Below are 17,732 nucleotides of genomic sequence, written 5' to 3'. Positions count from 1 at the left end.
TGTCCTAGTATTATTGTATTAATTGTGTAGTATATTCGTGTAGATTTATATCCTCTATTTTTTATTTCGGCATATATTTTATCATCAATAGTCACAACTCTGCCCGGATATTCGTAGGTTGTGTTTATTCTAACATAATTCCATTACATTTAACCTTATTGTTTTTGTCTTCTCTTTGATTAAATTCTTCAGTCCACGAATTCATTAGCGTTTGCATTTTATTTTTATTGTTCGCCACCAATACAATATTATCTGCGTCGAGTAAACTCAGTTGTTTCACTGTTTGCAAGTAAGTACCGGGTGTCCCAATAAGAATGGCGCTCGGCCATATCTTAGGAACCGTTTATAGTACAGCTTAGAGAAAAAAATATTTTTAACAAAAGTTGCCTCGGGAAAAGCCTGGAAATTAGTTTCATAATTGTAGGTCCACCGCTAGAGGGCGTAATTGAATATCAAAAATTAAAAAATCAAAATTTTACAAAATTTACCTAATGAAAGGGCACTGGAAATCCAATCATCGTATTCTTCATAAAATTCTGTGCATATTTGATTTCACAAGTTTAAGTCTACCTTTGCAAATAAGAGGTGGGTGTGAGTGGGAACCTTCTTATGAAAAATGGCTGTAAGTCGGGTTCTGCTAAATCGAATTTTGCATACTTGGTCTTGTTGAAAACAGCTCTTTTTCGTCAATGTAAGTGTCTTATTTTCGAAATAGCCTAATAAGTAATATGCAAGCTAGGAGGCGTTATTTAATTATTTTCAGAAATCTAGTTTTCTTTGGAAAATATTAAATACAAGTATGCATTTTTAATCATGTATTACAAAATTAGACCAAATTAGCAATATAATACAGGAAACTGCATGTGGATACCTTTTTTCTATCTCGACATATCTTAAGAAATGTGTGAATTTTAAACATAACTGTTACTGTCACCGGTAAGCGAGGTTAAGGAAAAGTAGTGTGCTATGGAAAAAACAAATAAACATTTTCCAGATATAACCGTTTATAATTGATTAAAACAACAATAAGACAAACAACACTAAAAAAATATAACAAAGAAATAAAAGCAAGTACTTACTTAGTCTTAGTGACTGCCAAAAAGTTCAAATTGTTGCCCATCATTTTCGATGCAAGCATTTACTCTTTCAAGAGCAACAGAGTGAATAGCAACATATTTAACTGTTTTAGACTTGTATTTATAGGGACGGATTAAAGACCTTGTTTTCGCCGCTAGGCCCACTACGCGAGAAAACATGATCTAGAATCTAGAGAATACGAAACGTCATTCAAAGCATTGCGAAAGCAGAAATTGAGACTAGATACTGTTCAGTCTACTCTTGAAAGAGTAAATGCTTCCATCGAAAATGATAAGCAACAATTTGAACATATAGGTCGTCACTAAGTAAGTAGTTCCTTTTATTTCTTTGTTATATTTTATAGTGTTATTTGTCTTATTGTTGTTTTAATTAATTATATACGTTTACATCTGGAAAATGATTATTTGTATTTTCCATAGCACACTACTTATCCTTAACCTCGTTTACCGGTGACAGTAACAGTTATGTTTAAAATTTACATGTTTCTTAAGATATCTCGAGATAGAAAAAAGGTATCGACATGCGGTTTTCGGTATTATGTTGCTAATTTGGTCTAATTTTGTAATGCAGTATTAAAAATACATACTTGTATTTAATATTCTCCAAATAAAACTAGATTTCCGAAAATAATTAAATAACGCCTACTAGCTGGCATATTACTCATTAGGCTATTTCGAAAATAAGACTCTTACATTAACGAAAAAGAGCTTTTTTCAACAAGACCAAGTATGCAAAATTCGATTTAGCAAAACCGGAATTACAGCCATTTTTTCATAAGAAGGTTCCCACTCGCCCGCACCTCTTATTTGCAAAGGTAGACTTAAACTTGTGAAATCAAATATGCTCAGAATTTTATAAAGAATACGATGATTGGATTTCCAGTGCCCTTTTATTAGGTAAACTTTGTAAAATTTTGATTTTTTTAATTTTTGATATTCAATTACGCCCTCTAGCGGTGGACCTACAATTATGAAAATAATTTCCAGGCTTTTCCCGATTTTCTTTAGGCTCGATTGAGAGTAAAATTTCATAATACTGCGCGTATGCGCACACAGACAGTATGGTGTTTAGTTGCTGAATCTTTCAAGTTATGTATAAATATTCAGTGCAAGAAAAGGTGTGAAAAGAATATATTAGTGTTTTTAGTAAATATACTTATTATAATTTTTGTGTCTTTGGATTTGTCTTCCTCATGAGTAAGATGAGTATTATTAAAACATTTTATTGTATATTTATTCACCTTGTCTGTTTGTTACCGTGAATTGTCATTAGGTACCTACGTCCGAACCGATACAGACACAGTCCTCGTAGCGTATTTGGCATAGCATTCGGCCAGAGATCGAGAGGTCTTGAGTTCGAGTCCGGAGCAATCCTATACTTTTTTTTTTATTTTTTTGAAAGCGGTAAGCACAAAATTAGTTTGGTGTTTAAAAAAATTAAAACAAACTGTTTAAAGTATAAATAAAAATGTATATCATTTTTATTCATCTTTCATCTGTTTAAAAAGTATAAATAAAAGTTTAAAAAGTAAAGTATAAATAAAAATGTATACCATTTTTATCCATCTTTCATCTGTTTTAAGTATATTTATTTTTAAGAAATCATATAATAGAAGTATAACTTCTTACGTGCGTACAAAGTACAGACACATTCTTTTTTTTTTTTTTTTTTTTTTTCTCAAAGCTGTACTATAAACGGTTCCTGAGATATGGCCGAGAGCCATTCTTATTGGGACACCAGGTACATGAAACCAATTATTGTATTAAGGCTTATTTCTTTAGTTTTGAGGTTCTTTATAATTATGTGCATTATTATCACGAACATCAAGATTTTAAACTATATCTCTGTTTTTATTCCTTTGCGTATTTTAAATCTATTGAATCTTTCGCTATTGTACTCTTCCTCTGACCATATATCTTTATGTACTTTCTCTGATTCTGATTTTTAAGTACTTCTAGTTGTTCCCTATATTTCTATATTTTTCCTGTCAATCGAATCAAAAGCTGTCTTTAAGTCAATAAAAGTCAAGTATAGTTCTGTTCCATTGTTATTTCCTTCTTTTTTCCTCTCTATTATACAGTGTGTCAATTTTAAAACTTACAATGGCTATATCTCACGAACAAAAGCTGAAAACGAAAAATGCTTGAAACAGTTTCTAGGATAGTAAGGGGGAACTAAAATGACATGAAAGAGAACTCACCCCCATCAACCCCCTAGGCCCCACCCACCACAACCAAAAAAGTTTAAATTGCAAACCCCTACTTGTGATACATCATTGAAAAGGCTATAAAAAACGCTATCCAATCGTATAAATAATAATTATACAGGGTGAAGCAATAATTGTGAAACTTTGGCTTAAATGAAAAATTTAATGAGGTTTTGTTGAACTACAAATTTGATAAAAATGTCAATTAAGTAAATGTTCAAAGTGGCTTCCGTTGTTTTGTAAACAATAATACAGTCTATTTTCAAATTCTGCACGAAGTTTGACAAATGTTTTTCTAGTAATCGGGCGGCATGCTTGAGTAATTATTTCTCGTAATTTCCCAAGTGACGCAAGTTAAGTTTTATAAACAACTGATTTAAGGCAAAAATGGCAAATTAAGTTTTAATTAACAAAAAAAATTACGAGCGGACACTTACCATTTAAAATAATAGTCCGGGAGATAGCATTACAAATACAAAAGTCATAGTAAGCCAGCTGATATTAACACCCTGTATAATTATTATTTATACCATTGGATAGTACTTTTTATACTAGGATAGTATATTACTTTTTTCTATGGGGTTACCCTAAATCATCTATAAAACTCAACTTGCTTCACTTGGGGAATTTCGAGAAAGAATTACTCAAGCATGTCGCCCTATTACTAGAACATTTGCTAAATTTCGTGCAGAATTTGAAAATAGGCTGTATTATTGTTTACCAAACAACGGAATTCACATTAAATATTTACTTAATTGACATTTTTAATAAATTTGTAATTCAACAAAACCTTATTAAATTTTTCATTTAAGTCAAAGTTTCACAATTATTGCTTCACCCTGTATAATTAATGTTTATACCATTGAATAGCATTTTTTATAGCCTTTTCAATGATGTATCACAAGTAGGGGTTTGCAATTTAAACTTTTTTGGTTGTGATGGGTGGGGCCTAGGGGGTTGATGGGGGTGAGTTCTCTTTCATGTAATTTTAGTTCCCCCTTACTATCCTAGAAACGGTTTTAAGCATTTTTCGATATCAGCTTTTGTTCGTGAGATATAGCCATTGTAAGTTTTAAAATTGACACACTGTATTTCGTAATATATATCTGGCCTAAATGTTGCCTGTGTGTTTTTCTTTCAGGTTTGGTTCAACGTATCTACCTACTCCCTTAGTATTTTCTCTACTATCGATGTAGGTATATAGTTTATAGCTAACTTGGGTAAATGTGATGTACTAAAATTAATAATGGTAAGTAAAATAAAAGGGAATCGAGGTCCAGATTGGACTAATATAAGAACAACAAAATTGTTCCAAGGTACACAAAATCGACAGATGTTACTTTACCAACTTTCATTAAATGGAGACTGTATTCGAAGGAAAAGAAAATAACTTAGGTCTTTCTGTATTTTGTTCTCGTATTGCAGTTTCCAAAGCATTTTTGTTTAAAAGTTAAAGATGTTGAGTAGTTTCCTTATACATTTAAGCTTCACTTTGCAATATATTGTAATGCTAGAGATCCAATAAGTTCTACAATCTTTTGTAAAACACACAATTTCATTAAAACTCGTATAAGAGGTCACGTTAATATATGGCATAGTTTCGTCAACTAGGAACTTCATTATAATATTTCTAATCATTATCGTAAAGAAAATCAAGGATTTTTTGTTTCAGAATAGTTCAACCATGGCAATGAAAGAATGGGTAAGAAGGATGCAACCTTTTCAGCTGTACGTGGTACTAGGCTTGACCATCGCCTTTTTCTTATTAGAACTAATTGTAAGTCACCTCACTCATGCTCTGACACTATTAATGGACTCTTACCACACTTTGTGTAATATTATGGCATTGGGAGGATGTATTTTAACTATTAAGGTAAGTCATGTTTCAAAGTATACAGATGAAAGATGTTTTAAATATTTTATCGTCACTTCTAATTTTATATCAAAAAACGTTTGCTTTTGTTTCACATTGAAATTTATCTCGTATCATTATTTAACCTCACTAGCACTTAATATTAAAAAACAGCAAAATTGGTAAAGCAGTAGGTCCAGACCAAATCCCAGTAGAAAGTTTAAAATGCATAAATGATGAAACCTTAGACATTATAGAATGATGAAACCTTAGACATTATAGTCGACTTGTTTAACACAGTCTATAAAACAGGACACACACCGAAACAATGGTTAATCTCCGCTTTTTGTGCTATCCCTAAAAATAAAAACGCTAAAGATTGCAGTGAATACAGAACAATAGCATTAATAAGTTATATTCTCAAATTATTGTTGAAAATAATACATGGTCGTATAAATAAAAAACTGGAAGAAGGAATAGATGATAGTCAGTTTGGGTTCAGAAACGGACTTGGAACCAGAGAAGCGTTATTGGCTCTTAACGTGATAGCTCAAAGGTACATGAATATGAATGTGGATGTGCGTGTTTGTTACGTTGATTTCGAAAAAGCATTTGACAAAGTAAGACATGAAAAATTAGTCTGAATTCTAAAGACAAAAAACATAGGCAAAGGGGACTTACGAATAATAACAAACCTTTACTGGAATCAAAGAGCACAAATTGTAATAGATAACGAACTCGTCCAGAAATTGAAATCAGGAGAAGAGTTAGACAGGGATGCCTATATTATGTTTCCATTAGTATTCAACGTATATGATGAATCCATTTTAGAAGGAAGCATTCCTATCTGCAAGTGAAGGGATAATAATTGATGAAACATCTATTAATAAGATATGCAAATGATACCGTGATTATGCCAAACTCTGCTAAACAACTTCAATTACTACTAAAGAAAACAAACTATTGTGAAAATATTGATTAAAATTTAATATAAAAAAGACTAAATATATGATAACAAATAATAACTAAAAAAACAAATAATACATAAAGAGCATACATTTGGAAAATGTACATAGTACATGTAAAATAGCATTGGTATAGCAAAGAATAGGAAATAATAAACACAATAAAAATAAGAAAGTTACATTATCTGAGACGCGTAATGAGGGGACAGCTATATGAAATGTTAAGACTGATAATACAGGGAAAGATAAAAGGAGGAAGATTATAGGAAGTAGGAGAGTGTCATGGTTGAAAAATTGAATGGACGGGTTTAAATGCAGTTGTATGGAACTGTTCAGAGCAGCGGTAGATAGAGTAAAGATAGTGATGATGATATCCAACCTCCGATTGGGAGACGGTACTTAAAGAAAAATAAGAAGCACTTATATGCACGCAATCTTACATTTCATTACCAGAATTTAAATCCACGATTATTCATATTACCAGAGAACGGCAGTTCTCGTCAGTGGCGCGCACACACACCCCCCTACACGCGACAATATATACACGAAATTTTCCATTTTTTAAATCTGACTGAATTGAAAATTGGGTCAACTCCCATCTTAAACTTCAGGAAAAGACTCACCCATTCATATGTCAACCATCCATTTTGGTCCAAGGGTGTGGATTTTACGGCCCTTCCTATTCTGAGTCTGTTTTTCGTTCTCATCCCCAAAACTCCAAAAAACTTCGAAAATTTAAGTCCGACCTGTGCGGCTTCTAATAGTACTGATCATTACCTTTCCAACGCATGTCTAATTTTGAAAATCAGTTATACCATTCAAAAGTTACCGAGATCAGAAATATGACTCAATTTCTATTTAAAAAATGGAAAATGTTTGTGGATATGTATGTATGTGGAAAAGTTAAACCAATCTGAATTTTTTTTTCTGTGTTTGAAGAGGGGGTCCGGGCCGATTCAGAACCAGTGTAGTTTTTAAATTTTGACGAACCATAAGCCAGCTATAGGACTTGGTAGGTACAAAATGGCATATTTTTTGGGGGTATATATCTTCGGTTCAAGAAGAGACAGGAGAACCGAAAATACACCAGATCAATAGTGTTGAGTTATGCTTTCAAATGGTGTTTAAGCCGTCAGGATCAGACATACACACGGCTCAGTATAGTCGAAAAACTGAAAAACAAACTTTGAAAATTTTGGTTTTTCGACAATAATTACTCAAAATTTCAACCTACGAATTACGCCAATAACTGAGCGTTTGTAAAAGGACTCTAAACGAATCTAACGGTGTATACCTCATATCCGGGATAATTCGAATTTGTAAGTTATAGACTTCATAAGTATGATCAAGTCTATTTCCTATGGGAAAAAACGGTTTTTCAAGCTCAATAATTCCTGTAATAGCTTTAGTTATCATACTTGGCCTTAGATGCATCAGATACTACTTGTCAATACGTTTCAAACTCATGTTTAGTGATCAAAATCGGTTAAGCCGTTCAGAAGTTATTAAGCTACAAAAGTATAATCCAATTAACGATTATTCCCGAAATGGTTTATGTAGTTGTAGTGGTTACGACGCTAAATTTGATCTGGCAACGGGCAGTCCGAGTATATTTACCGACCATCCCAATATTTTTTTCAATCTATTTCGAATTAGATTGTATTAGATCTAGTGTATATTCGATGGACACTAGATCATTTGGGAGATATTGCGACAACGGCGACCATCTATAAAGCTTAACGTGTAATCGAGAAACATTGCATTCAACTTCATACATTTAATTTATAAATATGTAACTTTGAAAAACTCCTGATACAAGAATAAAAAACCGCTAAACGCCGTAAAAATGAGTGGCGCATACAATATTCCAGCTACAAAAGGTCTGATATGAATATTACCTGGCGCGAAAATGTATTTTCATTTTGATGTAAAACAAAATTCTAGTTTTATTTTGAAAGATTTTTTCATAATATCTGCTAAATTTGAAGTAAACGCGTTACAAAAGAGTTTCAAAATTCAAACTGTATCAAAGTTACTCTTTTGTGGCGCGTTTTACTTCAAATTGAGCAAATATTATGAAAAAATCTTTTAAAATAAAACTAGAATTTTGTTTTGCATCAAAATCAAAGTACATTTTCGCGCCACGTAATATTCATATCAGATCTTTTGTAGCTGGAATATTGTATTCGCCACTCATTTTTACGGCGTTTAGCGGTTTTTTATTCTTTTCCAAAAAATATACGAGTAATATATTGATTGATACATTAGTGATTATTGAATTAGTTCCACACTGAAAATAACAAGATCATCCAAGCAAAAAATATATTCAATATATGTATAAGAAATATGGACAATATGGTGCTAACATTCATCAAAAAAAAATATCACAAAATAACTGTTTTAGGGAAATTATTTCGATCAATATTATTTATTATTTTTATTCGTCTGTAGCAATTTTAGCATAATATATGTATAAACTACGTTAATTTTGACGTCTGGATTTTCATTTCGGAAATTGTCCTCAAAATTTCCGAAGAGGAAATCGAAATGTCAAATAATCGTATTTTAAACGGAAATTCTCGTTAATTCCCAATAAAATTAGTAAATAATATTAAAATGTGTTGTCAGTTTATTTTCGTTGAATATAATATTTAAATTAATAAATACTATACTGGTGGGTCAATTACATTTCGAAAACATTTCGGTTGTCCAGACAGATGCTACTACTAAATTATATGCACAGGCAAATTTATCTACCCACACGTTTATCTCATATACCTTGTTGTCGGTGCTTTGACCTTTGTTACAATACAAATAATTTTTTAAGATTTATCTCGCTATTAATACAAGTTAGGTCCGCAAACCCGATCTGAAAAAATGTATTTGCATTTTAGCGATTATTCAACTTTCTTATGGATTTAATTCAAGTTCAATAAAATACACACATCAAAATGGTCTAGAGCAGGAGACAAAGTAATCAAAGAATAATTAAATTTGTTTGAAAAATATTGAAATACAACAAATCTGGACGCTGCTTAACGATAAATTGTGAATAACACAACAATCGGTCGTTGTATACAGAGGGTATAAAAAATTGAAAAAAAAATAATTAAACTAAAATTCATCGGTTCGAAAATCTATTGAAACTCCAGCCCAAGCCATCAAAATTTCTCCTTGATTTGTCACTTCTTGAACAGTTTGCAAGCGAGATGCGTTGTCAGGTATTTACCACACCCTCGACCTTATAGTGAATTCGGTCGTAAACCAACCTGGATCCTGGATTCGTCGGTGAAAAGAATGTTTGCCCATTCTCGTTCTTGCCAAATTTGATGTTCTTCTGCCCATTGTAATCTCTTTGTGCGATGTCATATTTAGAGTGAATATTACCCTCATGCGACCTATTCCTGGCAGTTTGAGCAGAGATATTAATGCCATGAATGTTTTGAAGCTTACTTCTTAGCTGGCTAGCAGTAAAATTGGGGCTTCCTTAGTGTCTTGGAAGCGATCAAACTTGTCACGTACCTGTTGTGTTGCTATTGCTGGACCAGTGTGTCCTTCTCTTACATAACCAGTTTTTTGAAAACGCTGCCATAACCGTTCGACAGTACTTTTGGTAGAATGCACCGGAGTTATCGAAATGCCTCCCACTTTTTCAGGTAAATATTTTCATACATGAAATGCCTCCCAGGTACAATCGAAATGCCTCCGTTTCGTTAATCATTTAGGCTGATATTTTGTCTATTTAATCTCTGTATAATGACACAATGTTGCCAAATCATAATTTAAATAGGTACTATATATTTTGATTTTTTTAATTCTTAATGCAGTTAATGCATAATTACATATCTGAAAATTCGACATTTCGTCCACCTCTTTGGACTGAGCACTCTTCATCCTTACAAAGAACCACAAACCCATGCGAAAGTTTTCATTCCAAGTATAATTCTTCTTTCTACTGCCCTCATCCTAGCATTAATAATTTTTTTGATATAATTTTACAATTTCAAATAAATACCTACAATTCTGTTTCGAAACCAAAAAAAAATTGTTGCGGAAAGTACAGCCAAAATAAACTTTCTAAATGAAAAAAATTTAGAATTAAGAGAATGTAAAATAAATAGATTAGAATTTGTCAAAGTAGTATCATATAAATTTAGGAAAAATATTTTGTAATTTTATATTTCTATACATATTTTGTAATATTTTCCAAATACGTTTTTTGTGATGTTATTTTTAATAAATCTATAAAATACTTATTATGTTTTTGTATTTTTTGTCAAATTATTAATAACAAAAAATAATGGTTGTTATACATAATGGTTACAAAACTAATTAAATAACAAAATACCAATTTTGCCGAAAATTTAAAAAGTGTGGCAACGTCTCACTTTCACATAAAGATTAAAAGCATGTAATTTAGAGCTAGATTTAGATCTTGGGAGGCAATTCGTATGTGACCATTTTAGCGACAGGTAAGAAACCCTTCTTCGGGAGGCATTTCATATGCGCCCGAATGCACAGCTTCTGCCACGTCGCTTAGTGCAGCAAAAATTATACTGAATATACTTTTAAGTTGACTAGATAAACAAAAATTTACATTTTTTAAGATCAACAAAAACACAAACCGACATTGTGATAAATTGTGGTAAATTGTGATAAGATCTGTCCAACCAATAATAAACAAATTTTATTTTAACAGAAAAATATTGCATCTTGAAAGTAAATGACTTTCAGTTCTTGTCCCCTAGACCATTTTGATGTGTATAAAATAAAGGTCTACTTAAAATTTTTCTGTTCATTTTTTTTATTTTTGTCATACATGTAACTTATTCATTCTTTGGACTTCTTGGTTTGGCTTGAATAGATCCCAATCATTTCTATCTATCTACCTATATGGTGTTATTTGCTTATTCGATATAATATTCGATTTAATTCACGTTCGATACCAAAAATCATTTTAAAAGCAACATACGTATTTGAATAAAACATAAAATAAGAGTTTACTTAAAATTTTTCTTTTCGTTTTCTATCTTATTTTTTATCATACTTATTATAACTTACTCATTATTTGGACTTCTCTGATTGGGTTGAATAGATTTCAATCATTTCGATCTGCTATGCTGTTATCTGCTTCTTCAATATACCTAATACCCATTAAATTTTGCGTTGAAAATCATGTAAAAAAATCGATAAAGCCTAACATTGTTTTATCATTACCAATTTAATTTTTCCGTAAGCTTGATAGTGTCCAGTTTTCGTTTTTATGTCTTTTTTTGGGTTTACTTTAGTATTTAGTTTCAAAGCTTTCCATGTACCTACCTAATTTAGTCAAAATTAAGTCTAAAAATAAATGATTAATACCGATATAATACACTCACCGGCACAAAATTCCGCCACCCAAAATTTTTGATTAAGTTTGAAAATCTGTAACTTTATTATTTGTACTCCGATTTTCAAAATTCTTGCATCAGTTTGTAGGTACATGTATTAGTGGTGTTTTTCATTATTCCGGTAACAAAATTTTTTTGCTTGGATGGCATTATACGGGGGTGAATGGAAGCGTTGTATTTTTTCCCAACTTTAAAACATTTTGTGGAAAAATTGGAGGGCTGATTTTATTTTATACTTCTTTTGTATTATCCTGGAAGTATCACTAAGGTATTTTGTTGTTTGAATTATCCGAATATCTCTTTTCTTGTAAGAGTTGTAAGTAAAAACACTGCTTTGAAGGTTTTTTTTAATTAAACATATCAAACGCACTAAAATTAACAAAACAAAACAAAATTAACAACAAAACAAAAGAATACAATTCAATGACGGGTATGTCCACCTCTTGCAGCAACGACTGCTCGCAATCTGTTTGACATCGAATAAGGATGTGTTATCCTTGCCCGGGGAATAGCCCGATATTCCACTACCAAGGCCATAACTGCACCAAATTTTCTGGAGGCCTAGGATGACGGCGAATAGCGTTTTTTTAATTCATCTCATAAATACTCAATATGATTAAGACCTGGGCAGCATGCGGGCCATTCTAATCTTATCAATCCAACCTATATTTTATGAGTAAATCAGTGTTTTTAGTTACAAAAAATGGTACAGCTCTTACAAGTAAAGAGATATTCGGATAATTCAAAAAACAAAATTTTAGTGATGCCTTCGGGATAATATGACAGGACTATAAAACAAAATCATCTATTCAATTTTTCCACAGAATGTTTTAAAGTTAGGAGAAAATACAACGCTTCCATTCACCCCTGTATAATGCCATGCAAGCAAAATTTTTGTGTTACCGGAATAATACCAAAAGATGTCAACATATGTACCTACAAACTGGTGAATAAATCTTGAAAATCGGAGTACAAATAATAAAGTTATAAATTGTCAAACTTAATTAAAAATTTTGGGTGGCGGAATTTTGTGCCGGTGAGTGTATATTATACTTATACAGCAGATTTAAATTGACAATTATGATTCAAGAAAGTTATTTCAATATGTAATGTATGTTCATCAATGCATATTATGATTAGCCCTCTCGTAGCAAGATAACTCGACCCAATAGTCAAAATTTTAATTACTTAATTAAACTTAATATCTAATTCTAATTCTAATTAGCCTTCTTTGGTCCATCTTTGGAGGCCTCCCCAATTCTTTTCCATTCTTCTCTGTCTGTCGCTACAGTTATCCATCTAGAGCCCATGTGCTTCTTGATATCATCTGCCCATTTCATTCGTGGCCTCCTCTGCTTCGTTTATATTCCCACGGTTCTCCAATTTATGAGAATTTTATTCCATCGGTCTTCTTTTTGTCTTATAGTGTGTCCGGCAAATCTCCATTTCAATTTTGCAACTTCTTGTCTAACGTCCCTAACTTTGGTTTTCTCTCTTATCCAGTCGTTTCTCTTTTTATCCATTAGTCTTAAATGCAACATTTGCCTTTCCATCGCTCTTTGCGTTTTATGATCTCGTCCGGGTAGCGGGTAGGAACTCCTTTGGAGTCCCTTGGATTCTATTGGATAGTTCTATCAGGGAAAGTGAATCAATCCCTGCCCCCTGCAGATTCCAGGAGCTTCTTGACCCGGGAGCTAGCACCTGCTAAGGGTCCCTTGTCCAGGGTCACTGATGAAGTCCAGAACGGCATCCAAGGCGATTAAGAACACTTTCGGTACGGCGAAGATGGCGAAGCTGGCAACGCTTGATTTTAGGGATAGTATAAGATCACAAACCAGTAGCGTCTGTCAGCGGCTACAAACAGCGTCTGACCCAAAATGGGCGGCTTAATAAGAACTCACCAACCCGCATGGCAAGCGTGCTGTTTTAACTGCCATTACCTCCCTCTGTTTATCATGGCGAATAATAAAACAAACGGAAATGGTCCCCAGGTGGGTAAGAAAATTTCTGAATCCCACACCTCAAAGGTCTGCCTCACGAAATTTGGGGGAGGCAATAATAGCTCTTGATAGATAAAAACAAAAACCCACTAAGACGAACACAACAGAAACCAAGAAAATCTATCAATCTGTCAATAGGGACATACAATATTAAATCAATGTCCACGGATAAAAAAAACTTAATATACTTATTACAATTTACTATTTTATTGGGAATAAGACACGGATTAAGTTTAAAATTAAATTTATTTTGGCTGTTCGATTTCCACTTCGATAAATAAGTCAATAACAAACAGCATATCGAGGAACATCATTTAAATTTTAAAATAATATGTAACATGAATATAAAATCAAAGTTTGGTGTTAATTTTGAGATTAAACTTACCTACCATGTCGGGATAGTATCATGAGGTTTTCTTCCTGTTGTTTTTTCTTCGTGATTTACTATGGAATCACTAACATGAGAAATTTACTGACATTGCATGTGTTTGTCTTTGATGTCTTTGATGTCTCTGATGTCTTTGATCATCTATAATTTTTCTGACGGATATGCTTGATGATTTGATTTAATCGGATGAACTATCTTCCAATAGAGTCGTTCCAGGAACGCAACCCATAAATAATATTGGCAATATCATTTTAAAGTTATCTACTTTAAAATGGATAATATATGAATATGAATGAGTCAGATAAAATTAAATTATTAGAAGAATTTTTTACCAAGCACCAAAAACAAAATTTGTTTAATTTATTACTGTTTTGTATTTTGACACAACTTTACTATTTTGTCCACTTCCAATATAATATTCCATATTCCAAAATAAAATAGTAAGTAAATTGCGTAAGATGACACAATAAAATAGCTTTAGAACAGTAATAATATATTATGATCTTTAAGTCAATATGCATAATAAGACATATTCAAGGAACTCATTAGACAACCGAATAAACTTTCTTCTCTGTAGTCTTTGTACTATTTTTATTTACACGGATGACATGCTATTTTTCTGATAATTGTTCACACTTACTGCTTGAGAGAATACCGTAAATAATCTTCACCAAATCCGAATAAAAGGAAAGTATTTCCTATATTGTTATTTATGGAATCTTTTTCTTTCGACATATACAGGACGATCAAATAAACTTTTCTAACAATACTGTAGATACAAGTAGTGGTTATTCTGTTTTCCTAGTTTTTAAAGCAAAGGAGAGGACACTTTTCTGACAGTTATTTTGGATTTTACAACTGTGTATTTTCAGTATATTTGTAAATTTTGGCAAACCTACGTTGTTGTAGGTATAGTTGTTGATCGTCCCGCTCGTTACTCTGTCTCCATTTGACTTTATTCATTTTGTATTCTGTTTTATACCAAACAATTTACAATATGTTTACTTAAACTTATGTATATGTATATTAAAGATAAATTATAGAATAGAAAAACAATATTTGTTTTGACACCTGCTTTTTTTTTGAATTTTACTATTTCGAATTAAGAATTTTCCTTGATAGGGTTCTAAAACTGTTGAATTGTGGCATGTTTGAGATGAACATTATGTTTATATGGGATTAGCCCCAGTTAAGTTGTAATGACAATTACATATTTTACCTAAAATACTCCTACTCACAGAACTGCATCTACAAACTACCCTGCGAATGCAAGAATTTCTATGTGGGAGAAACTGCACGACCATTAAGCGTCAGGATCAACGAACATGAAGCATACCTCAAAAACAGGGATTTCGACAAATCACAGATATGCAAAGATGCCTGGGACAATGAACACATACCACAGTGGAAAGATGCATCAATAGTCATGAAGGAAATTGTCATGAAAAAGAGAAAAAGCAAAGAAACAGCCCTCATCCTACTGAATGAAGAAAAATGTGCAGCAAATCGATCACCAAAATGCAGTAGACTTTGGTTGCCAATACTTAAAGAAGAAGTAAACAACAAAAACATGCCAATAATAGAGGACAGGGAAACGTGAAGAGCATATCTCCATCATACATTATACATATGCATCACGCAATACATAAAACTAACTTACACCAGAAACTCATTATTAATTAACACTTACAAACACATAATCACATAACATACAGAATTATTACACAAATACACAAAATAATCAGAATTTGATGTATCACAGAGCATAAAAAAATCCACTCTCATACTTTTCCAGTAGTAGCTGGCTGTTGCCTACAACCATCATAGGCAAAGTATAATTTTTTGTTGACACGAATATGACACAACCTCAATAACAACAATTTGGCGGTTGTACACAACTTATCAACAAATTATTGTTCTTAATATATTTTGACAACGATTTCCGGAGTGGAAATCGAAACATTAAGTATTTTATGAATTACAATGCCAAGATTACACATTGAAGATCTCGACTTATAAACACTAAGGGCAGAGAATTAATGACCACAATCACAGGTAACAGAAGCATCAAAGCAACAGGAGAGCCCACCTACTGGCCGTCCGATCCTGCGAAAATACCAGACGCTATCGACTTCTTCATCGTAAAAGGTATTAACCCAAACTACCTAAAAATTGAAACCAGCTATGATCTTTCATCAGATCATTCTCCTATAATATTGACGTTACATGAAAAAGTAATAAGAAAATACCAAGAACCTCAATTATGCAACCTAAAGACCAACTGGGAGCTATTCCGACAAAAACTTAATGAGAACATTGAACTAAACGTTCCACTCAAGACACCACAGAACATTGATTAAGCCGTCGCAAATCTAACAAAAGGAATTCAAACAGCAGCCTGGCACGCAACTCCCAATGTTGCCGATAATAAATCCAAAGGTGATAATCCAATTATTGTAAAAGAAAAATCATAGAGAAACGTAGACTTCGTAAAAAGTGGCAAAACAATAGAACTGAAATCAATAAAAGGAATTATAACAGAGCAGCATCTGAATTAAAAAGACTACTACACACAATAAGGAATCAGAACGTACAAGAGTAACTCGAAAAACTAACACCTACGGAATTAACAGATTATTCTTTATGGCGTGCTACACGGAAAATAAAAAGACCAATACAACAAATACCTCCGCTTAGAGACTCTGCGGGAACATGGGCCAGAAGTAATAATGAAAAGGCAAATGCCTTTGCTGAACACCTAAGCAACGTCTTTAAACCTTACAACATGGACCAGAACGACGAAGATAATAATGAAATCTTAAATTTTCTTGATATACCTTTTCAAATGGATCTCCCAATCAAAAAATTTTAACCTAAAGAAATCCGAATGGTAATCATGGATGAAATCAATCCAAAAAAGGCTCCTGGATATGACCTCGTCACTGAAAAAATCCTGCAAAACGTAACTAAGAAAACAATCATGGCAATAACACATATATTTAATGCAATACTTACGTATGCACATTTTCCCAATCAGTGGAAAGTAGCAGAGATCATAATGTTACAAAAACCAGGCAAAGACCCCAAAGAACTGAACTCATATAGATCCATTAGTCTCTTACCTATATTATCTAAGCTATTTGAAAAAATGTTTCTACGTCGATTAGAACCAATAATAGAAGAAACAAGATTAATTACAAAACACCAATTTGGTTTTCGTAGCAAACATGGAACAATAGAGCAAACACATCGTATAGTCAAACAAATCAGCAATGATCTAAAAAACAAGAGGTACTAAAGTGCAGCTTTTCTAGATATCAGCCAAGCATTCGACAAAGTGTGGCATACAGGACTCCTCCATAAGCTGAAGAAAAATCTTCTGTATCAATATTATTTACATGGGCATACATCTAGACTCTAGACAAAAGACTAACATGGAAAAAACACATCTTCACCAAAAGAAAGCAACTTGGAATCAAACTTCAACATGTACAGGATTCTGGGTAGACTGTCAACACAGATTCAAGACTGTCAATTGAAAATAAATTAGTGGTATACAAAGCCATACTTAAACCCATATGGACCTATGGCATACAGCTACGGGGCTCAGCCAGCAACTCTAACTTGGAAATCATACAACGTTGTCAAAATAAGGCATTAAGAACCATAGTAAACGCTCCATGGTACGTCCCCAACGCAATACTAGAGAGAGACCTGAAAGTTCCCAGCATCAAAGAAGAAATCATAAAATACAGTGAAAAGTATGAAGAAAGACTTAGTGCGCATCCAAATGATTTTGCGAGTGAATTATTAAACACGGAGGGTGAAGTTCG

The 17,732-nt window shown here is 32.6% G+C and overlaps 1 protein-coding gene across 7 annotated transcripts in view; it reads left to right on the top strand.

Moving 5' to 3' along the window:
* Positions 1–17,732, top strand: part of LOC114349389 (uncharacterized) — a 107,529-nt gene that overhangs the window by 49,380 nt on the left and 40,417 nt on the right. For 5 of the 7 annotated variants that reach the window (XM_028299742.2, XM_028299743.2, XM_050657140.1 and 2 more), the window contains exon 2: positions 4,977–5,177. In XM_028299742.2, coding sequence (XP_028155543.2) covers positions 4,989–5,177 — 189 coding nt within the window. In that variant the 5' untranslated portion in view covers positions 4,977–4,988. Of the gene's footprint in view, positions 1–4,445; positions 4,554–4,976; positions 5,178–17,732 lie in introns of all 7 variants that reach the window. The other 2 variants (XM_050657143.1, XM_028299745.2) reach the window with 2 other exon arrangements.

Source organism: Diabrotica virgifera, chromosome 1 (genome assembly GCF_917563875.1).
Source record: "Diabrotica virgifera virgifera chromosome 1, PGI_DIABVI_V3a".
NCBI classification, from domain to species: Eukaryota; Metazoa; Arthropoda; class Insecta; order Coleoptera; family Chrysomelidae; genus Diabrotica; species Diabrotica virgifera.
The sequence above is the reverse complement of the archived record's forward strand: the minus strand, read 5'-3'. Positions and strand labels throughout refer to the sequence as shown.